This window comes from Bubalus kerabau, chromosome 6, assembly GCF_029407905.1.
Source record: "Bubalus kerabau isolate K-KA32 ecotype Philippines breed swamp buffalo chromosome 6, PCC_UOA_SB_1v2, whole genome shotgun sequence".
Taxonomy (NCBI): Eukaryota; Metazoa; Chordata; class Mammalia; order Artiodactyla; family Bovidae; genus Bubalus; species Bubalus kerabau.
This window is the reverse complement of record NC_073629.1, coordinates 83,365,691-83,389,659: the sequence shown is the minus strand read 5'-3', so window position 1 is coordinate 83,389,659 and position 23,969 is coordinate 83,365,691. Positions and strand designations below refer to the sequence as shown.

Genomic DNA, 23,969 nt, shown 5'->3' with positions numbered 1-23,969 from the left:
TCTATCATTACATGTTATTTTTCTTCCCTCTAGAAAATAATTTTAAGCCACAATATTATTCATTATTCTCCTTTCAGTACTCAAATTATCAAAGGTACTGAATCCTGCATCCAAACTGTTAGACTACATGAGAGTAGAACAGTAGAAGGAAGGAGACTGACAGGTATTAAGCACAGAAAGACATACAGGTCAGATATGAGAAAAATGAACACATTATTACAAAAAATACAATTTTTAATGATGATAATAGCTGTCATCATGTCTACACAAAAATGTTTAAATACCCGTAATAGGTCTTAGTCGCCGTAAAACAGAAGATGGCCTTCTCATATCAGCAAGGAACTTGTACAGATCTTCATCACTTAAGCGATCTCCTTCCTAATATTAAAAATAGAAGAAAAAGTATTTGATCAAAAAAATATAGTACACTGAAAATAAATTTCTATTGCCTGTTAATTAATCCTGCCCCTCTTCCTTCAACTTAGTCTGAATGAAAAGTTAAATTAACACAATTATGATTAAAAATAAATATGCTAAATTATTTTCTTCTTTCTATGCTTTTAAATTATATTAAGCTACAATATTGCTATCTATGTTTTAGCTTTATAGATTTATTTACAGCTCATTATCTATGTTTATAAGGTACTACAGGGCATTCTAAAATATAGAAAAATCAATGCAAGTTAGAAGCAGATGAAGAAATGAATGTAGACAGAAAAGACATATATATGTATACATATACACATATATATCTAAATGACAGTCTTTAAATTTGTTCCACTTGCATTTTCATTTGTCTTTGCAACTTTATATTGCCAAAATATAAAAGCAAAATACAGAGCATTGGCTAAATTTGAAAATGAAAAGAAAAAAAGAACAACAAAAAAATACCCTTAAAAAAACCATAACTATCCTGTTAATACGACTAAAAAGAAAACTCCAAAGGGACCTCAATCAATGGGGAGACACACACAAAAAACAAGACCAGGTCTAATTAACAAAGAATTTCCAATTTATTGTAATTTTTTTCTTACAGTTAAAATAGGCAGTGATTGACTTTTTTCTTTTATTTAACAGTCTTTAGATTTTATTAATCCAAACCTTCTGCATTTGACATCTTATTTTTTTTTAATCCATAGTTCATACAGTATCTTTTTATCTTATTTGGTAATAAATATATTTAAGGCTCCTTTATTACTGTGAGTTCACCTTGAGCCAGATCCCAGTAGTTCACTATTGTATTCTAAGCAGGATACAGAATGGATCTTCTTTTATCCCATTATTTTAAATAGTGATTTTTACCTTTCAAGCAGTTAGAGATTTTTGTTAATACTTGTATAAATGGTTTTTAGCTTTACTGAGTTATAGTTAGAGAATATGACTTCATGAAGATTTTTTCAGTGACCGAATATATGACTAAACTATTGTAAATGTTCTATCAGTCACTGAAACAGTATATTCTCTCCTTTTGAGTATAGAAATTAATACAGAGCTTTAAATTTAAATGGCCCTTATTTAGAATACATTCAGATTATCTCAAGACTCAGTTATTTCTGTCTACTTAACTTGTTAAACCAATTATATTAATGGCTTCCATTCTTTTTACTCCCTGTTTCCATGCCTTTTGCTGCATGGGACATAATTCCCTTCTCTAGGGTTGGCCATGTGACTTGTTCTAACCAGTAAACAAACATTTTATAGAGACTTGAAAAATGCTTGCTAAAGTAAGCTTGCTTCCTCTCTGGAACTTGTCACTGCCATAAGAACACGACCCAGCTGGCCTGCTAGATGTTATGAGTGCGCAACATGTAAAAAGTCTGAATCATCTCAGTTTTCGCAGCAGAAGTCAGTCTAGATCAACTGACTCTTATCAATCTCCAAACACATGGATAAGCCTAGCTGACACTCATTCCTCCACACTGCAGGTTCACTGCTATGTGCTCCTGAAGCAACATATAACTTCTATACCTGTCAACAATAGAACAAATATCCTTATAATGTATGGATTTAATTTTTATTTTTAAATCTTTATGCATTTCTAATCATGTTGGCCTGACACATTTCAAATCTGTACATAAACACTCCTGATAACTATATCAAATCATGGACAGTAATCACTCATCAATTAAAAAAACAAAATGAGAAAAAAAGTTGCCTTCTGTATCTTATTTAGGAGAAACTTATACCTTGAATTCTACTTTATTAAACTTGTCATGTCTGCTTTTTTACTTAATTTGCACTTGCCTGATACACAATATTCAAGCTATTTATAAAAATGCTTATAAAAGTCATACATGTTAAAAATTATAGAACTGCACAAAAAGTTAAGTGTAAGTGCTTTCCATTTCTCCATATATCCAGAAATCATTTTATAAGTTTTTATAATTACTTTGTTCCAGTTTCCAGTTACTAGTCCTCAATAGGGCTGTGTAGATGATGAATGCTCAAAAAATATGTATTGGATAAGTAGGTAGGTGGGTGGATTGATGCTCAGTACATGGTGAATGCTCAAAAAGCATCTGTTGAAACAAGTGGGTGGGTGATTGGATGACTTGCTGATTTGAGATTACAACAGTAGTTCAATAATAAAGTAGGCTGAATTAAACCAAAAAGGAACTGAGGAAATAGTGGCAGAAGTGGAACACCAATTGAAGAAGGAAAAAGAGAAATGTACATCTACTGCCCTCTTTCCACAGCTAAGTTTGGCCTATTACCTCATCCAAGTAACACTATGGCATTTTCTAGACTCTTTCTTGCACTATTACCACAATAAGAAGACCCTTACCACTTCAGACACTTCTCACCGGCTTTGTTTTCCATTTGAGTGTCTCAGAACAGCTGCCTGTGAAGGCTACTGATACATAACTGTGAGAAGGGCCTCAAGTAGGTGCTGCTGCTGCTGCTGCTAAGTCGCTTCAGTCATGTCTGACTCTGTGCGACCCCATAGATGTCAGCCCACCAGGCTCCCCCGTCTCTGGGCTTCTCCAGGCAAGAACACTGGAGTGGGCTGCCATTTCCTTCTCCAATGCATGAAAGTGAAAAGTGAAAGTGAAGTCGCTCATTCGTGTCCGACTCTTAGCGACCCCATGGACTGCAGCCTTCCAGGCTCCTCCATCCATGGGATTTTCCAGGCAAGAGTACTGGAGTGGGGTGCCACTGTCTTCTCCATCAAGTAGGTGACTACCTGTCAAATCACAATCACAGGTTGTGCTGCCCTAAACACCTTGCCCTCTCAAGTTACAAGGTGTCACTAAGCTAGGATTTTCTTTTCCTATTTAGAGTAACACCTCAGAAGGAGAAATTTTGAGACAATACTTAGCCTTTTCCTTTAATCTGCTCCAAAATATATGCAGGGTACCCTTCGACAGTTCATCATCACACAAATACAAATTTTTCTCCCATTCTTATTATAGTTCTGGTTGTTTGGTTACTTTAGACAGACTTCTAAAATCTTCTGATCTTAATTCAGAGTATAAAATTCATTTTACATCAAAATCCAGTAGCACATACATCACGTAAGGACATACAGACAGGTATGCACACACGCAAAACTTAGAGGGAAAAAAGCCTACTGAAGCAATACTTAACTTCATGAAGTGCAATGCAGTATTAATTTTTTATTCAACTTGTTACTTTTATTTTTTTAAGTTGAGTGTTATTTACTAAATTTATATTACCATTAATGGATAATGACCAGCATTTGAAAACTACTGATCTGACTCACAAGTTGAAGTACAGAAAATATACTTGCAAAGAACAAAATATCTTTGATCGAGAACTGTTTAGACTTATAAACTCACCTATAAAAATAATTTTAGCACAAAAATAAACTACTAGAGCCTGAAACTTCTATTCCATATACCATGGATGTGGGATTTCAGGTTAAAAAAACTTGGGTGGTGAGGACAGACATAACCCCACTAAGTTTAATTGACCAAGAAAATTCATAAACCATCAATGCTTAAGAAAAGTTAAAATATTAAAATTAAGAAATAGGATACAGATATAGATGACTGATTCTTAAGCATTACTAGTCAACATCAACATTTAAATTAATATGATAAAACAACACATATAATATTAATTATTTTTTATTATACTTTTTATTTTTAATCTTAATGCTTTTTTAACTTCTTGAAAGCACAATCAATTATTACATGTACATGTACTACATGGACAATTATGATTTTTCTGGAGTCAAGAAAAATGTATGTACAAGTAGCCCACTAGAATTCCTCCATGACAGAACAATACCTGCTTAAAAAAATTTGTTACTGTGAGAGTAGCAGGTCGAAAGCTGGTCAAGTTACAAGCATCATCTCCACTCGTTGTCCTTTCAAGTGATCTTCTCCCAACAATACTAGAATTCCTCCTCTCGGACCAAGACCCCTTTCGTTCTACCAAGGGAAAAAAGCAAGATATTCATTTCCATGATATTTAAAATGTATCAGCTTTACAAACACAGGAAAATATCCACTAAAGGTGAAAACTGTCCCTTCAGCATACTGATTACAGTAGAAGAATTTAACTTCTGGAGAGATCTGTAAGGAAACATTTCACCTAAATCTTTGGGTTCTCTCTTAAAACTTCTCCAGTGTAAAATAAATCACTACCACGTAAAGATTATGCAAATAACCAAAGATGAGCTATGAAAAGCACATAGAGAGGCACTATATATTTACTAGAATATATTCACATAATGTAAATTTTAGTCACCTTATAATGGTCCCGCAGTCTTAGCACTTGAGTTTGAAACAGAATTTAAGATAAATTGCATTCAAAGTCTTAGTAAGATAAACTTACTATTCAAAACCAATAGAGCAACTATGTTGAAGATCAACAAGGAAATAGAAAACAAACAAAGCTATACACAAACTAGATCTAAAAGTCATCTACAGTCTACACTACACTAAACAAAAGCATAATATAGATTCTTCTCAAGCACACACAGGAAATTCTCCAAGACAAGACTATACACTAAGCTACAGAACAAAACAATAAATTCCAAGTGACTGAAATCATCTAAGATATGTTTTCCAAGAGTAACAGAAATTAACCTATAAATCAATCACAAAAGAAAATTTGGGAAATTCATAAGCATGTGGAAATTAAACAGTGCACTTCTGAATAACTGATTAATCAAAGACAAAATAACAAGGGAAATTAAAAAAACACTTAAGATACAGGAAAATGAAAATATAAAATCCCCAAACATTTAATATATCACTAAGGAAGCTCTCATATGGAAATTTATAGTTGCAAATGTTTATATTAAAAAAGAAAGGTCTCTAATCAGTAACTTAATTTACATCTTGCTACTGCTAAGTCACTTCAGTCGTGTCCGACTCTGTGCGACCCCATAGACGGCAGCCCACCAGGCTCCCCCATCCCTGGGATTCTCCAGGCAAGAACACTGGAGTGGGTTGCCATTTCCTTCTCCAATGCAGGAAAGTGAAAAGTGAAAGTGAAGTCGCTCAGTCGTGTCCGACTGTTAGCGACCCCATGGACTGTAGCCTACCAGGCTCTTCCGCCCATGGGATTTTCCAGGCAAGAGTACTGGAGTGGGGTGCCATTGCCTTCTCCAATTTACATCTTAGGAAACCAGAAAAAGAAGAGAAAGCTAAATCCAAAGCAAACATTAGAAAGGGTATCAAAAAAGACAACAGTTGAATGGGAATAAATGAAATATAAACTAGGAAAACAACAGGTAAAAAAAAATCATTGAAACCAAACATGGACTCTTCAAAAAGATAACATTTTTAAAACTTTAACTAAAGTGATGAAGAACAAATACATAAAAAGGACTCAAATTACTTAAATCAGGAATGAAAGAGGGAACAGCACTACAAATCTTAGAAAAAGGATTATATTGAAAAACTACAAATACCTATAGGTCAACAGATTAGACAACAATAAGATAATTTGAATGAAATGAGTATTTTTCTAGAAAGATATACATTACTGAAACTGACTCAAGAAGGGAGAGAAAACATGAATAGATCTAAAATAATAGATCTAATTAGTAAAGAAAATACTTACCACAAAGAAATGACCAAGCCAAAATGGCTTCACTACTGAAAACTTTCAAACTTTCAATGAAAAACTAACACCAGCTGTTTACAAACTCTTCCAAAAACAGAAATAAGAATTCACAATTCATTTCTATGACACCAGTATTATCCTGATACCAAAATCAGAAATTAAAAGGAAGAAAAACTACACACCAATATCCCTCAGGAACATATTAATAGAAGCAAAATCACTATACAAAATACTAGGAAACAGGTTCTAAATGCAATACACCATACAAAAAGACTACAGGACAAAACCCAGACAAGTCATCTCAATAAAAGCAGAGAAATCATTTTATTAATATAAAATCCAATATTCTTCCCTGATGAAAACACTCGAAAAGTTAGGACTAGAAAGAAGCTTCCTCAAAATACTGTATCACATCTATGGAAAATCTACAAACATCATACTTGATAGTGAAAAGACTGAATGCATTCCCTCTAAGTCAGGAATAAGGTGAGGACTTATACACTAGGTTCTTATTGAGATAGCTAGAAAAGAAAAGTAAATAAAGACATTGAAATGGAAAAGGAAACAGTAAACCACTTTTTAAAACTTATACACTAGGTTCTTGTCAAGATAATTAGAAAAGAAAAATAAAGACATTGAAATGGAAAAGGAAAAAGTAAACCAATTTTTATTTGCAGATGACATGATCTTGTATATAGAATCCAGAGAAGAAGAAAAAATAGAACTAAAAGATTCAAAAAGGTTTCAAAGTACAAGATCAATATTAAAAAGCCAGTTGTATTTCAACCTCTAGAAATGAACATTATAAAAATGAAATTAAGAAAACAATTCCATTTAAAATAGCATCAAAAAACAAAAAAACACATGAACATACATTTAACAACAGAAGGGCAAGACCTGCACACTGAAAACTACAAAACACCATTAAAAAAACTTAATAAGATCTAAATAAATGGAAAAACATTTCATGGATTGGAAGACTTATTATTGCTAGAAGGGAAACTCTCCCCAAATTGATCTACCAAATCAGTGTAATTTCTATCAAAATTCCAGCTGCTTTTGTGCAGAAATGAATAGCAGATTCTAAACTTCTTATGAAAATACAAGAGCTTCAAAATAGTCAAAAGAACTGGAGGACCCACATTCCGAATTTCAAAACTTACTGCAAAGCTAAAATTATAAAGACAGTATAAAAATAGCATAAGCTTAGACATATCCATCAATGAAACAGAAATGACAGTCCAGAAATAAACCCACCTATCTACAGTCAATTGATTTTCAACAATTATGCCAAGACCATTTAATAGTGCAAGAATGATCTCTTCAACAAATGGTATACGAACAACTAGATATCTACTTTGAAAAGATGAAGCTAACCCTTACTTCTTATCATGTATAAAAATTAACTCAAAATGAACTATACCCAAATGTAAAAGTTGTTATTATAAAACTTTTAGACAAAAACACACAAGTGGCTCCTTTTCAGTCTTGAATTAGGTAATGCTATCTTAGGTATAATAGCAAAAGTACAAGCAACAAAAGAAAAAAAATCAAAGAAATTGAACATCAAAATATAAAACTTCAGTGCTTCAAGCAATGCCATCAAGTGAGTAAAGGGACAATCACAGGATGGAAGAAAATAATCTTCAAATCCTTTATTAGATAAGGGACTTGTATCCAGAATATGTAGGACAAGAAGCAACAGTTAGAACTGGACATGGAACAACGCATTAGTAAAAAAACTGGGAAAGAAGTACGTCAAAGCTGTATATGGTCACCCTGCTTATTTAAATTATATGCAGAGCACATCATGCAAAACGCTGAGCTGGACAAATCACAAGTTGGAATCAAGATTTCCAGGAGAAGTATCAACAGTCCCTGATATGCAGATGATACCACTCTAATGGCAGAAACTGAAGAGGAACTAAAGAGCCTCTTGATGAGGGTCAAAGAGGAGAGTGAAAAAGCTAGCTTAAAACTCAACATTCAAAAAATGAAGATCATGGCATCCAGACCCATCACATTATGGCAAATAGATGGGGGAAAAGTGGAAACAGTGACAGATTTTATCTTCTTGGGTTCTAAAATCACTGCAGATGATGACTGCAGCCATGAAATTAAAATACATTTATCCCTTGGAAGAAAAGCTATGATAAACCTAGACAGTATTTTAAAAAGCAGAGACATCAATTTGCTGACAAAGGTTTATACAGTCAAAGTTTTGGTTTTCCAGCTGTCATGTATGGATGTGAGAGTAGGACCATAAAGAAGGCTGAGCACTGAAGAATTGATCATTTTTAACTGTGGCACTGGAGAAAACTCTTGGAAGTCTCTTGGACAACAAGACCAAACCATCAATCCTAAAAGAAATAAACCCTGAATATTCACTGGAAGGACTGATGCTGAAGCTGAAGCTCCAATACTTTGGCTACCTAATGCGAAGAGATAAACTCATTGAAAAAGACTCTGATGCTGGGAAAGATTGAGGGCAGGAGAAGAAAGGGGCGACAGAGGATGAGATGGTTGGATGGCATCACTGACTCAATGGACATGAGTCTGGCTAATCTCACAGGAGATGGTGAAGGACAGGGAAGCCTGGCGTGTTGTAGTCCACAGGGTCACAAAGAGTTGTACATGACTTAATGATTGAACAACAACAAATCTAGAATATATAAATGATTATTTATATAGTCATTTATAAATTATAACTATTAATTATAACTTAATGACAAGAATACAAAAAAAGCTAGTTAAAAAATGAGCATCAAGTAAATAATAAGAAAAAAGTCATTAAAAAATGTGAAAAAGATATATATTTCTCCAGAGAAGATGTACAAACAATAAATGCAAACAAAATGAAACTCATTAGCTATCAGGGAAAGGCAATTCCAAACCACAGTGAGATACCACTTCTTCTGGATGGCTATATTCAAAGGATGGATAATAAAAGTACTGGCAAAGATGTGGAGAAATTGGAACCTTCATATGCTGCTAGTGTAATTTTTAAATGGAAAACAGTCTGGCAGTTCTTCAAAAGGTTAAACAAAGAATTACATTACCAGAAATTTCATTTCTAGCTATATGTCCAAGAGAAATGAAAGCATATGTCCACACAAAAGCGTGTACATGAATTTTCCTTGCAGCGTTATTTATAATAAACAAAAGGTTGAAACAATCCAAACGTCCATCAACTGATGAATGGATAATAAAATGTAGTATATCCATTCAAGGGACTATTATTCAGCAATAAAAAGAAATAAAATATTGACACATTTACAACACGGATGAACCTTTCAAACATTATGCTAAGTGAAAGACGGTAGTCAAAAGATTACATATTGTATAATTCTATCAATATGAAATGTCTGGCACAGGCAAATCCATACAGACTGAACAGATTACAGGTCGGTTAGCACTGAGTGTGGGGACTTGAGGAGGATGAACAGTGACCACCAGTGAGTATGAAAGTTTTTCAAAATTAGATTGTGGTGACAGTTGCAGAACCTTATGAATATAACAAAAAACACTGAATTAGAAACCTTAGATGGGTAAATTATATGTGAATTACATCTCAATAAACATGTTAAGGAGAAAAAGAAAACCCTTTCAATGCCTCATTACATTGCAAAGTTGACAAATAAAACAAGCCTATGTAAGCAAAAACTATAGAACTATTTTATATAAAACACTCTTACCTCCAGTGCTTATTTCTACCTCTGTAGAATCTCTTTCCAAACTCCCAGCGCTGCTAACAATATTCATTAAATGGATTGCAGTCCAAGCAAAAGGCATGCGATACTTTCCAAGTCTTTGACAAAACTGATCAGCTTGACTTTTCAGCTTCTCCAATTTTTCCTTATTCTGTAAAACAAAACTTTATACATTATATGATTATGCTCAAAAGAAATGAATTAAAGGCTATATCATAATATATAACGGAAAATATAAAGGTTAACAAGTTTCAAGTCTCAGCAAAATGGAAAAATAATCCATACCTTTCAGCAATCAATTAACAGTGTGTGCGTACATGCTAATTTGCTTCAGTCATGTCTGACTCTTAGCGACCCTATGGACTGTAGCCTGCCAGGCTCCTCTGTCCATGGGATTCTCCAGGCAAGAATACTGGAGTGGGTTGCCATGCCCTCCTCCAGGGGATCCTCCCCACCCAGGGATTGAACTTGCGTTTCCTGCCAGTTCCTACATTGCAGACAAATTCTTTACTGCTGGGGAATTCTTTAGCCACTGGGGAAGCCCCAATTAACAGTATATTAACTACTAAAGAACCTTAACCAGCTCTACAAATGCATCTAAAAGTCTTTAAAATTTGTTTGTGACGATCTTATTTTGGGATAAAAGAAAGGAGAGCAAGTGTCAAGCATGTTAATGTACTGCATGTACTATTTTATGAAAGAAATATAGCCATGTTCCAGGCATCAACTGTCAATCACAAAATATTCTAGGTTATGACTTATTAAATTTTTTATTCTATAAAAAAAAAGATGGAAGCATTTGGGCCACTTTGAAATAATCACTAACTTATGACAACTATGATATAGAAGTAGGTAGGGCACAAACAGACCAACAACAATATGTCCAGAATTGTGATAAAAGAAGCAACCAAAAAAAGTACAAGGGGACTAAACCCTTGAAAAAGACTAATCTGCAAGACAACCTGAAGCTGGCTCAACTTTTAGGCCATCCCTGAAACAAACACTAATGTGGCCTGCAATAGTCAATCCATAGTTCAAGGGTGAAAATCTACACCAAAATCTTTCATGTGCTCTTCCCGTATAAGACGTCAGTGAGGTCATACTCTAATGGCAGTGTCCTACCATGGGACTCAGGACTGAGAAAAGATGAAGGGATACCGAAATGATAACAATGGTTTTTGCTATATCTATTATACCTCCAAAATAGGTCCTTGCTTTGGGAGTACTTACAGAGAATTAAGGACCCATATCGAATTATGTAAATACGTAAGGGAAGAGTGAAATAAGCCACAATGACACACCTATGAGTTTCATATAACAGAGAAAATTTAATTTGTAAAATGACAACCTGGGGAAAGACAGAATACTTTAACCCTACTTTCAACCAGATATCTAGGATCTAGGAATCAGAGAACATCATGTGCTCAGATGTACCCATATTAGCAAAAAAGGCTCAATTCTTGTTATAAATCTCAGAAAAACAGAAAGCAACAATTTTCTAAATTTTGGTGATTTGTTCAATACTCCTCAAGCACACTTCTCCTGCCTGTTTGACATTAAATCATGTGTTCAAAGATCCAAAAATCACCTTTTATTCTTAGAGCTAACTCAAAGTACCTAGAATTTGGTACCAATTATTCAATAACTATTTTTGCTTTATAAGTTTATCCAAATTCTATAAATTTGTTATCTGATGGCAAAGAGGAGAGTATATTTTCTATTTTTACAATATTCCTTAATTATCTGCCACTAGAATGATATCCAAAATACATCTGCTTTGTTAGAAAAAGTTTCATCAAAATCACTGTTTGGTTAAAAAAAAAAAAAAAAAATCATGGTCCAGTGGTTTGAATTCCATAAATCCACTGCAGGGGGCATGGATCCCATTCTTGGCTGGGAATCCCAAAAGCTGCAAAGTGTAGCCAAAAAAAAAAGAAACCACTATTTTGTAAATACAGAAAATTTTCATTATTTAGGAATTAAACTGAATTACTTTCTCTCCAAGAAAAAAAATTTAAGAGTCAACTAGTTTGGGGGTTGGGGAGATGTCAAAGAATAGCATAGCACATGACTCAAACTAGACAACAAAGGAAATAAAGAAGAAAGAAAACAAGCATGCCATCAGAAAAAGAAAAGAAAATTTTAGTAGTAAAATCAGTAGTAAAATTATTTAATATGCTCAGTATGGCATCCTCTCAGATTATAATTTTGGAGATTAGAGACTATTTAGGGTTGAGTTTGGTGATCTGTGGGGAATGGAGAGTGACTGCTAATGACTATGAAAGTGGGGGGAATAAGAGGCATGAAATTCTACCTTGGTGGCATCTGCTTCTTTGAAAATCATATATGGTTCTGCACACTCTCCAATGTCTCCTTGCTGCAGCACTTTTTCTAGCTGTCAAAGGCAAAAAAATGAAAGATTAATTAAGCTTAAAAATAAAAGCAATCAGCCTGGAATACAAGGATGGTTCAACATACAAAAATTAATCAACTTAATACATCAGATTAACAGAATAACAGAACAAAACCACATGACCATGTTAATTATTGCAGAAAAAAGAATTGGACAATTCAACACACTTTCATGATAAAAAAAAAAATTCAACCAACTTGGAAAAGAAGAAAACTACCCCAATATGAGCCCATCTATGAAAAGTCCACATCTAACATCTTATTCAATGTTGAAAAACTGAAAGTTTTTCCTTAAGAATCAGGAACAGGATAAGAATGTTAACTTTTGCCAATTCTACTGAACAAAATACTGTAAGTCTGAGCCAGAGCAATGTGACAAGAAAAAGGAAGCCCAAAAAAGAAACAAAAACATTCAAATTAAAAAAGGAAGAATTTACATTATCTCTATTTACAGACAACATGATCTTTTACAGAGAAAATCCTAATATTCCACAAAAAAACGATTCAGTTAAGTTCAGTAGTGTCCGACTCTTTGTGACCCCATGAACCGCAGCATGCCAGGCCTCCCTGTCCATCACCAACTCCCGGAGTCTACCCAAACCCATGTCCATTGAGTCAGTGATGCCATCCAACCATCTCATCCTCTGTCGTCCCCTTCTCCTCCTGCCTTCAATCTTTCCCAGCATCAGGGTCTTTTCCAATGAGTCAGCTCTTTGCATCAGGTGGCCAAAGTACTGGAGTTTCAGCTTCAACATCAGTCCTTCCAATAAACACCCAGGACTGATCTCCTTTAGGATGGACTGGTTGGATCTCCTTGCAGTCCAAGGGATGCTCAAGAATCTTCTCCAACACCTCAGTTCAAAAGCATCAATTCTTCAGTGCTCAGCTTTCTTCCCAGTCCAACTCTCACATCCATACATGACCGCTGGAAAAACCATAGCCTTGACTAGACGGACCTCTGTTGGCAAAGTAATGTCTCTGCTTTTTAATATGTTCTCTAGGTTGGTCATAACTTTCCTTCCAAGGAGTAAGTGTCTTTTAATTTCAAGGCTGCAATCACCATCTGCAGTGATTTTGGAGCCCAGAAAAATAAAGTCAGCCACTGTTTCCCCATCTATTTGCTATGAAGTGATGGGACTGGATGCCATGATCTTAGTTTTCACAACTAATAAATAAATAAATTCAGCAAAGTTACAGGATACAAAATGAACAAAAATTAGTTGTATTTCTATACCCTAACAAAGCAATTCAAAAAGGAAATTAAGAAAATAATTCCATTTATAATATCAAAAAGAATAAAGTACTGAGGTATAAACCAAAAAGCTGAAAGATTTTTAATCTGAAAACTGTAAAGAGTTAATTTTCTACAAGAATGCCAAGACTATTCAATAGGGAAAGAACATTTTTTCCAACAAACGGTGTTTAAAAAAACCCTGAATTCCTAAATGCAAAAGAATAAAGTTGAACCCTCACATTATATATGAAAATTAATCAAAACAGATCAAAGACCCCCCCCCCAAAAAAAACCCCTAAAACTATAAAACTCCTAGAAGAAAAATAAAGGAAAAGCTTCATGTGATTAGATTTAGTAATAGATTATTGGATTTTACACAATAAAAGCAAAGGCAACAGAAGTAAAAATCATTAAACTGGATTACATCAAAATTTTAAACTCTTTTTATGATAGGACACAATCAACAGGGTGAAAAGGCAACTCAGAGAATGAGAGAGAAAATATTTGTAAATCATATAACTGATACAGAATTAATATTCAAAACAGATAAAGAAATCCTACAACTCAACAAGAGAATAGTAAATAACCTGATTTCTAAATGAGCAAAGGATTTGAACAGACATTTCTCCAAAGAAGCCAAACAAACGTCTAAGAAACATATAACGAACACGCTCAACATCACTAGTCAGTTTGCTGTTGCTGTTTAGTTGATAAGTCATGCCTGCCTCTTCTGTGACCCCATGGACTGTATGTAGCCTGCCAGGCTCCTGTCCATGGGATTTCCCAGGCAAGAATACTAGAATGGGTTACCAATTCCTTCTCCAGGGGAATCTTCCTGACCCAGGGATCGAACTGACATCGCCTGCATTGGCAGATGGATTCTTTATCACTGAGCCACCTGAGAAGCCCTTCACTAATCACTGGGCTTCCCTGTGATGCTGGTGATTTCACTGAATGAAGTATGTAAATCAACTGACCAACCTACAGACTCCTGGAAGGAGCACAAGCACCCAACAGAGTACAACCTAGATCAGCTGACCACCAGACAACTTAGATGCATGAACTCAAAAAATGCTTACTGCTGGATGCCACTCAGATTTTTGTCTTTTTGTTCTTGTAGAGGAATAATTAACTAATACATAGACCAAGGTAATTTTTCTTTCAAAAAAACAAAATTATATTGCTGGACTATGATAAAAGAAAATTTTTAAATATAATTTCTTTAAAACTTGTATATATCTTAACTTGTTCATATTTTTGAAATTACACAAAGTCTTTTTCTGTTTATATACAAACTTTTATGTGTGTTTAGGTATATGTGTATTTATTTTACACAATTGGGACCATATGGTATGAACCATCTCATTTTTAAGCAGACAGTATTCTAATCATCATCACTATCTTTCTAGTTCATTCCCTCAAATATGTTCTATTTTATGAAAACTTACTATTTTCCCATGTAAAATAATGGTGTATACACATTTGTCAATTATTTTAATATCTAGAACTTTACTTATAAGTGACTTTCTGAAGACCACTGCTGCTAAGTCTTTGCTTGGAGAATTGTTCATTGTAACTAAGATTTATTTTAACCTGAATTCATAGGAATCTATCCACAAATTAGGACATTATTCCTGTGGGTAAATAAAATTCATTTCATGACAATCTACTTTATAACCTTATTATAAAATTCATTACCTTTTTATGATAATTTTAAGGTAAAATGATTAAAGACTATATTTTAGGCAACTCTCAAGTCAAGGTCAAGTTAAGGTAAATAATTATTAAGTTATCCTAAGTTAGGTAGCTTAGTAATATTCAGATTTTAGTATCTGTAATCCTTATTCCTAATTGATTGATAGTCAAATCATAATGCTCCATGATTTCAATGATTTAGATTTTAGTATTTATATAATTTAGGAACTGCATGATAAAACCACAGTATAGCTCCATATCGAAATAACCATAGATGGTTAATTTAATACGCCAACGCAGCTAAGTTATCAAACACCAGTCAAGATGTTGCTGTGCAGGTATTTTTTTAGAGGTGATTAACTTTTAAATCAGTAGACTGAGTAAAGCAGATTACCCTTCATAATGTGGGTGGGCCTTATCCAGTTAGTTGAAGACCTCAAGAACAAAGACTAAGGTTTCTCAAAGATGGAGTCTCAAGACTACAACATAGCAATCCTCAATGTGTATATGTATCTTTCTCCTATTGATCTGCTTATTTAGAGAATCCTAATAAAGCTTCCCACTCAAGAAAAAATTAGGTAGCAGCTATAGTATACATCCAATATTATGTTAAAAAATATTAACATGAAAAAATAGGCAAAGATAAAATCTCTGACCTTAAAAAGCTTGTGATATTGACAGGCAGACAAGTACACAGACATAACACAAATAAACAAATATATTTAACATTATTCTGACCTTTATTACAAGAAAAACATCTTGGGAAGGATAAGTGATAGAAAAAATAGCTGATCTTGCCAGGGTGGTAATGGCAGCAGGTGGTACATGTGGACGTAATAATCCTTTCATCTGCTCAGAATTAAGGTCAAAATAGAAGTTTTCTGAAATCTAAAACACATATTCATATGTTAAATTTAAAAACTGTGCATTTTATAAATATTCACAAAAATCATAAATATTCAGTCTTAAAATATTACAGATATTAAACAATTATACTAACATACAATGTACCATACATTTCACTATCAGTGAAGATACATAAAGACCTTTACATATCTAAATCAAAGAAAAAAAAATTAATGCAAAAACATATTCTAAAGAACCATATCCCATACTCTTTTAGTAAGAAATTTAACTTCTGATAAAGTATATAACAAAACTACTATTAAGATGAATTACCCCAAGTTGAGTCTTTGAAAACTTAAATAACATTTCAGAAGATATGATTTAGGAAATACAAGATGCTGGAGTAGAGTCCCAATACAGAAATCCATATATGCTGACAGCAGAAGTCATTAAAGGCATTTCAACTTTCTACTATACGGTAGGCTTAGAATACTAAAAATGCTGTATGATAAGTCTTCTGAAAAACTCCTAAGTGTAACAAAGATATAACAGCAAAACCAAGAGCAATATTTTAAACAAGAATATTTAAAATATAAATAAAGGATCTTTTAATGACAGCTAGTGAGAATTTAAAAATCACATCAACAAAACTTCACTGTCACCATCAATCTAACTCTTATACATCATTTGCCTAAAATGCTTTTCTTTTATTTTTTTCTATTTCTTACACTAAAAGAAAGTTGCTCTACTACTTCTTTCAATGAGACAAAAATAAGTCAACTAAACTATTTTACAGTAGGAAAATAAGGTCTCAGTTCTATTTTCTTTTTTAAAAAATCCATGTTTAACAATAGTCTTAAAAAATCATTATCTTATAAAACAAATTAGAAACAGGTTCCAGAACCTCTGACTGTGAAAAAAGACTACGTTCAAATTATATAACCTTACCTTTTTCTTTTCTTTCACATCATATAAAGCCAAACTTGCAAAAATGGGTTCAATTTCAATCTCAAACCTTTAGGAAGAAGAAGGATGAGTTTTAAATATATACGTAAAATACACAGTTCCAATGAAATTCTCATTCCAAAAATAAATTCCCTCTATACCTTGTACTTTTATCTACCTGGGTTATACCATCTATACTACCCATCTTCCTTGAACACACTTTTCCATGTATATCTTCCACAGTCTAAATCAACTATTAGCACATACTTCAAAAGCTTTAAAAAAAAGTCCACCCCCTGGTGGCGCTAGTGGTAAAGAACCAGCCTGCCAACGCAGGAGACACAAGAGACGTGGACTTGATCCCTGAGTGGGAAAGATCCCCTGGAGAAAAGGATGGCAACTCACTCCAGTATTCCTGCCTGGAGAATCCCATGGACAGAGGAGCCCCAAGGGATACCGTCCACAGCATCACAAAGAATCGGACACTACTGAAGCGACTTAATACACACCATGAAACAAATATAAAATCAACTCTAAGGAAAAAGATACTATTGATATTCCTCAAGCCAAGAACAGTGTCTGATAAATATTACAGATTTCAGTGAATTTTTTTTTCAAGTTTTAAGACAATTATATAACTGAGGCAAAGAGTCATCTTCACCTGTGAGCCAAAAGTGCTCGGGTAAGGTTAAATGCTTGGAAGCATTTAAAATTATGTATAGAACAATACTTTTCTAAGGGACACAAACACAAGTATAAAATCCACTAGGATTTTTTTATACTGGCAGTCAAAACATTACTCCAGAAAAGAAAAGTTATATAGTAAACAAAATAAATACTCACTTGAGTGATAAACATTTTACAAGAAGTCTTTGACCAAAATGTTCTTTGGGCACATCAGGAACACTAAGTCGTTCTATTGGCTCTTCCTGCAAATTGACAAGCAACACCCAAGTGAACATGCTTACCATGTTTCAACCCTTGACAATTTATTGTCTAAGAACTTATTTTATTAACCTACTACTTTTAGTCTTCACAAGTATGCAAAGAAAAGAATGGCCTATTTATCCTCAAACAAAAGTCATTAGATTATGTGTGCTCAATTACATTTCATTTACAAAAAGCATAGCTATATTTCCATTGTTTTATTCCCTACATTTATCATAAAACTATTAATATATACAGTTCATACTCCCAAAACATCTATCTCTATAATCTTTTGGTTCTTTATCCAAATATCTATACCTCATCTGGTGATGGATGCAAGGCAAAGAGTTCCTTGTGACGATTTGATTTCCTTTGGTCATCATTCTGACGGTCTATTTCTTCATTTGGAGTTCGATCAAGTAAGTTGGGAAGCAAAGCATCAGGAAGTGAATTTTTCAAGTCAAAAATACTGCAGGCCCAGCTACCCCTTGGAGTATCGTCTATTGACATTGAACGTCTTTTAAGATCATCCTGCCATGCAAAACATTAAATATATTAATCAATGAATAAAAACTAAACTATTTCAAAAGAACACCTTATAGTCATTTAAAAATAAAAGTATTACTTGTTCATCCTGGTAACTGTTGCCATCTGGAGCTTCATCGGATTCAAACACCTGCTTCGGCAAACCTTTTTGCCTTTCTTTCTGTTTATCTAATGTATTAGGATTAAATCCTGTTCCCAGTTTATGATATCTATTCAAAATAAAATAGTTAAATAAATATCAATTTTCTGAAAAATTTTCATTTTCATCATCATCATATAATAAGCTAACTCTTCTCCATACCATTTCTTTACATAGTAAGAATATATTCTGGCAGTTTTGAGTATATTAAACATTTAAGAAGAAGAAGAAGTGAAGTCACCCAATCATGTCCGACTCTTTGCTACCCCATGGACTGTAGCCTGCCAGGCTCCTCCATCCATTGAATTTTTCAGGCAAGAATACTGGAGAGGGTTACCATTTCCTTCTCCAGGGGATCTTCCTGACCCAAGGACTGTACCAGGGTCTCCCACATTACAGGCAGACTCCTTAACGTCTGAGCCACCAGGGGAGTCTCATTAAACATTTAACCAAAGGTTTAAGAAAACGTCCATCCAAAGTTCCTTTAATCCAACTAGACAGCAGATTATGAGTTTCCAGAGGTAAATCCTAATGTCCTTCTTTTCATGACAATCCTGTGGATATACTGTTTTTTAAGTTGTACTTTCAATTAAGAAAACTGGTCAGTAAAAGGAAATGATGGGACGCCAGGTTAAAAATAAAATGAAAGAGTAGAAATATAAACTGCATTCATAACAGTGTAAATTTTTAAAAGGCAAAATATAGAGAAAGCATTGAACCATAAAGTTCCAAACAGCCAAAAAAATTTTGCTATATCTCATTATGGATAAAAGATCTCAAGCAACCTAAAGCTTCAGACTTCTAAAATGAAAAACAGCAAGATCTACACCATTGTATATGTGTGTGTGTGTGTGTGTGTGTGTGTGTGTGTGTGTGTGTGTGTATAAATATATATATATACTTAACATATATTGTTATATAATATATATATATTAGGCTGCTGCTAAGTCGCTTCAGTTGTGTCTGACTCTGTGCGACCCCATAGACGGCGGCCCACCAGGCTCCCCCGTCCCTGGGATTCTCCAGGCAAGAACACTGGAGTGGGCTGCCATTTCCTTCTCCAATGCATGAAAGGGAAAAGTGAAAGTGAAGTCGCTCTGTCGTGTCCGACTGTTCGCGACCCCATGGTCTGCAGCCTACCAGGCTCCTCAGTCCATGGGATTTTCCACGCAAGAGTACTGGATTGGGGGGTGCCATTGCCTTCTCCGACTGCTCCCACCCAAAAACTGGAAGACAGAATTAGGAGAAGCTACTGGTAGATTGGAGTGTATTGGGTGGGAAAACAATTATAATTACCAGAGGATATTATGGTGTATCAGTCAATTGATGACACAGTAAATAAACACACCCGATACAAATTAGTCACATTGTGTCTTGTTGCTAAAGGTACTGAAACAGCAGCTATATGATGTTCATAATCATAGCATAATCATAGATTGTTTACCATTTGAACCACCAGGGAAGCACTAGGTTCTCAAGCCCCCAGTATTCGTGCTCTTAAAATAGGGATACTTCTACTCCCATGTTTATGCATAAAGGCATGGGAGGTTTTAAAATAACCAAATGTCCAACATTTACCCCAGGTCCCCCTTCTACTGCCTGTATTCATTGAGCCTAACATTCTATTGAACCCTGGGCATGTATCTTCTCCTTGGATTATTTTGTACTGTGGTTTTCTATTGTTTCCAGTGACACCTATCTTTTCTATTTCAGGGATACTTTAAAACTTTTAGACTACCAAAAGTACCCCTTTCATCTTTCATTTACCACTAAAAATAATATCTGCTGCTGCTGCTGCTGCTGCTAAGTCACTTCAGTCGTGTCCAACTGTGTGTGACCCCATAGACATCAGCCCACCAGGCTCTCCTGCCCCTGGGATTCTCCAGGCAAGAACACTGGAGTGGGTTGCCATTTCCTTCTCCAATGCATGAAAGTGAAAAAGTGAAAGGGAAGTCGCTCAATCGTGTCCGACTCAGCGACCCCATGGACTGCAGCCCACCAGGCTCCTCCATCCATGGGATTTTCCAGGCAAGAGTACTGGAGTGAGGTGCCATTGTAACAGAAAAAAATATATGCATTAGAGTCTGATGCCCCTAGGTTCTAATCCTAGCTATCCCATTTTTTGGCTATGGGACCTCAAAGAAATTACTTAACTACTCTAAGCCTAAGTTACCTTATCTGTTGGAATCTTAAATGAGCATAAAGTACCCAATAAAATGCCCAGTATATAATGTTAACTACCATACCCTCTTGGCTTAAATCAAGGTGAGCAACCCCATGATTACAGTTAAGTAGCAGATTCTAGATCCATGAGGTTATTTTGCAACTAATCTCTTTTTGTTAACATTTCTGATTATAAGCTTCCAACATACAAGCAGATGTAAAGACTTTTGAGTTATCTGACAGAGGAACAGTATTCTTCAGTAATCTGTAAAATCTGGCTATTGAAATACTTATCAAAATTCTAAGTTCATAAAAACAGCTCTTCTTTATAAAGGGTAGCAGACTGTGCTTTTATTAGGTCACACTAAAACTAAAAAGCATGTCAGCAGTATCCCCAAGAGTGATGCTTAGCACAATATTAAACGCAGTGAAATAAGACAGAAGGGCAACACAATAAGCAATGAACACATCACTGTTGCTAGTACAATTTAGCACAGAAAACTTCATTTCTCAAAACTGTAATGTCTTAACAGAATTTTGCACTATTGCAGTAATTATTCTTCCTTTAGAAAAATAAAATGAGGCCAAGAACATTCAGCACAAAGACCCTCTTCACTATGCAAGTTAGCAAAGGAAAAGTAATTTTATTTTATTTCTTAATCTGACTTGATATTTCAAACACCATCCACTAGGAACAAATTTTGTGGCAATACCTTATTTTTACAAATACTTACTTGACTGGATATACCGGTCAAGGACCTATAAATATTCAGCAGGTTAATAAACAGCCGAGACCTTTCAAACAGCTTGATCTAGAACATCAGCTATTAAATTTAACTTAATCAATCAATAAATTGGATCCATTTGAAAAATATAAATTATTTATAAATATTTACCCATGATTTCCCAAAAGAATACTACAAGTCATTATCATTACATATTATTAGTAATTATTAATGACCTGTGATAATAGAAATACTATCCCCAGTTCAGTTCAGTTGCTCAGTCGTGTCCAACTCTTTGCAACCCCATGGACTGCAGAACTCCAGGCTTCCCTGTACATCACCAACTTCCGGAGCTTACTCAAACTCATGTCCATCGAGTATTATTTTATAAGGAAAATAAGAGAAAGCTAAGTGTGGAACTACTAAGGAGGAAATATGTATATGCAAAGGTTCTTCTATTACTTTTTCAGCTATTTTTCAAATGAATTTTCAGTTCTCATAATTAGGAGTAACCTACCTTAATCCATTTATAGATCCTGCTCAGTATTTTTAAATATCAGGATGAATATACAACTTACTTTCTGATCACAATTGCCCAGTCTTCTGTATAACTTCTAATACAATCTCTAACATGTGGATCCATTTCACTGTTTTAAAAAAGAAAATATATTTATAATTTAGACAGGAAAGCACTGATGTTTATGAATTTTGCTGCTGCATTCTTGTTGAATACCACCACAAGAAGCAGAATCCGAATAAAACAATGGAAAGCAGTTGTTTTATAGTTACACTAAAGCCAGAAATAGGTAGACGTCTCCTTACCTTTCTTCAGGCACAGCTGAAACAAGAGTTCTACAGTCCCTAGGACTGTAAACCACTTCAATATCATCTGGAGGGAATTCAATCAAATCCCTTAAAGGTCCAGAATCCACAGCTAAAGGATGAGTAAGGAGGTAATCTTCCAAATCCACTGGGTCCACTGCTTCAGTAAGCGGCACCTTTATAAAGAGGGGTAGGTGACAGAGGTGGGTAGAAAGGAACAGATGGATACAAGAATTTTAAAACTTTAAATAAAGGAGATTTATTATTTTAAAAAATATATTTTTCTCCAGTTATCTCTAAAATGTCAACAGATATTCAGCCAGAGGCACTAAAGAAATCACAGGTGTTGGCCTTCCTATAGTTCTTTGTGCTTGGGTCAAACTCTCTTTTGATCTTCTTGCTTCGATTTTGCCCTTAACTCCCACATAAAAACAGTAAGATAATTAACAGGTTTATAATACTTAACAATGACAAAATGCTCATTGAAGGAATTCTTTTTTATAATTTGGAATTTTCATTTCTAAGTTTCTTAATGGTGTCTTTATTGTTACTGCTGATCACTCTGGTAAAAACATGGAACATACTGCGGTAGGCTGAAAAATGGCCCTACAAAGATCGCCCACAGCCCAATCCATGAACCTTAAATGTCAAAATAAACAGATAAATAAAATACAAAATAAAACACTGTTTGAAGATACCATTAAGGATCTTAAAATAGGGACATTATCCTGGATTATCTGAGTGGGTCCAAAAGGCAATCATATATGTCCTTATATGAAGACAGAGGGAGATATGGTCCACACCAAGGGGAAAACCGTATGAAGAAACAGAAAAGAGAGATTTGAAGATTCTCGATTTCATGATAGAAGTGATATAGCCACAAGCAGCCATTAGAATCTGGAAGAAGCAATAAAGTGATACTAAAAGGAGCCTCTGAAGAAAATGTGACCTTGCCAATACTCTGATTTCTACCCATTGATACTGATTCGAAACTTCTGGACTCCAGCACTGTGAGAGAGTACATTTCTGTTGTTTTAAGCCACCTAGCTTGCAGTAATTTGTTACAGCACCCAAAGAAATTAACACAGACCATATTAAAAGTATTATTAGCAATAACAGAGTATTTGTGGCATTCCTTAGCCAAGCTGAAATAATAGTTTTTGATAAGGTATTCTACTTCTTGTCTAATTCAAGAAAGAAAAATTATTTAAGCAAAACTATAAAGGATCTTATATTTTCATATATTAACATAAAAATTGTGTAGCTGTAGATCAATGAAAACAAGAATATGTTATTTTTCAAGATATTCAATTGGGTAAAAAATACTGCAACTTGCTACCATGCAAGTTCACATTACTACAAAGAAGGTGCTTTAATCTAAACTTCTCTGGACTGAACAACTAAACAGAGTTGTTAAAACAACATTTTAAAGATATTAAGTAAAATACTGAATAACTATAATATCATAAACACTCAAAAGATAGTAACAATTATTGTCATTATCTTTATGTGTTTTCTCATTTATACTGCCCCTAAATCTTGTTAAGTTAGAGATAATTACTATTTCAGTTCTACAAATAAAGGCAATTGTGGTCAAAGAAGTTAACTTCTGGAAATAACAGCCACAAAATGATGGAGCAAAATTTCAAACTGAGTCTTCAAAGTCTAAAATTCATGGTTTTCTCTCAAAAGCATTCTATCTCACTATTTCATCAAGTACATAAATATACTATCATGATATTCTTTGTAGAAGCAAAGAAGCA

The 23,969-nt window shown here is 34.3% G+C and overlaps 1 protein-coding gene across 8 annotated transcripts in view; it reads right to left on the bottom strand.

Annotated features, from left to right (window-relative positions):
• DOCK7 (dedicator of cytokinesis 7) overlaps positions 1–23,969 on the bottom strand; it is a 189,207-nt gene that overhangs the window by 129,242 nt on the left and 35,996 nt on the right. For all 8 annotated transcript variants that reach the window (XR_008715904.1, XM_055585645.1, XM_055585646.1 and 5 more), the window contains exons 3-13: positions 22,207–22,382; positions 21,963–22,031; positions 18,437–18,566; positions 18,130–18,342; positions 17,728–17,813; positions 16,888–16,954; positions 15,832–15,981; positions 12,067–12,147; positions 9,738–9,903; positions 4,255–4,397; positions 285–378 (exon numbers count right to left, since the gene is read on the bottom strand). Coding sequence is in view for 7 of the 8 variants with exons in the window: in XM_055585645.1 (XP_055441620.1) it covers positions 285–378; positions 4,255–4,397; positions 9,738–9,903; positions 12,067–12,147; positions 15,832–15,981; positions 16,888–16,954; positions 17,728–17,813; positions 18,130–18,342; positions 18,437–18,566; positions 21,963–22,031; positions 22,207–22,382 (1,375 nt within the window). In the remaining variant the exon portion in view is untranslated. The remainder of the gene's footprint in view (positions 1–284; positions 379–4,254; positions 4,398–9,737; positions 9,904–12,066; positions 12,148–15,831; positions 15,982–16,887; positions 16,955–17,727; positions 17,814–18,129; positions 18,343–18,436; positions 18,567–21,962; positions 22,032–22,206; positions 22,383–23,969) is intronic.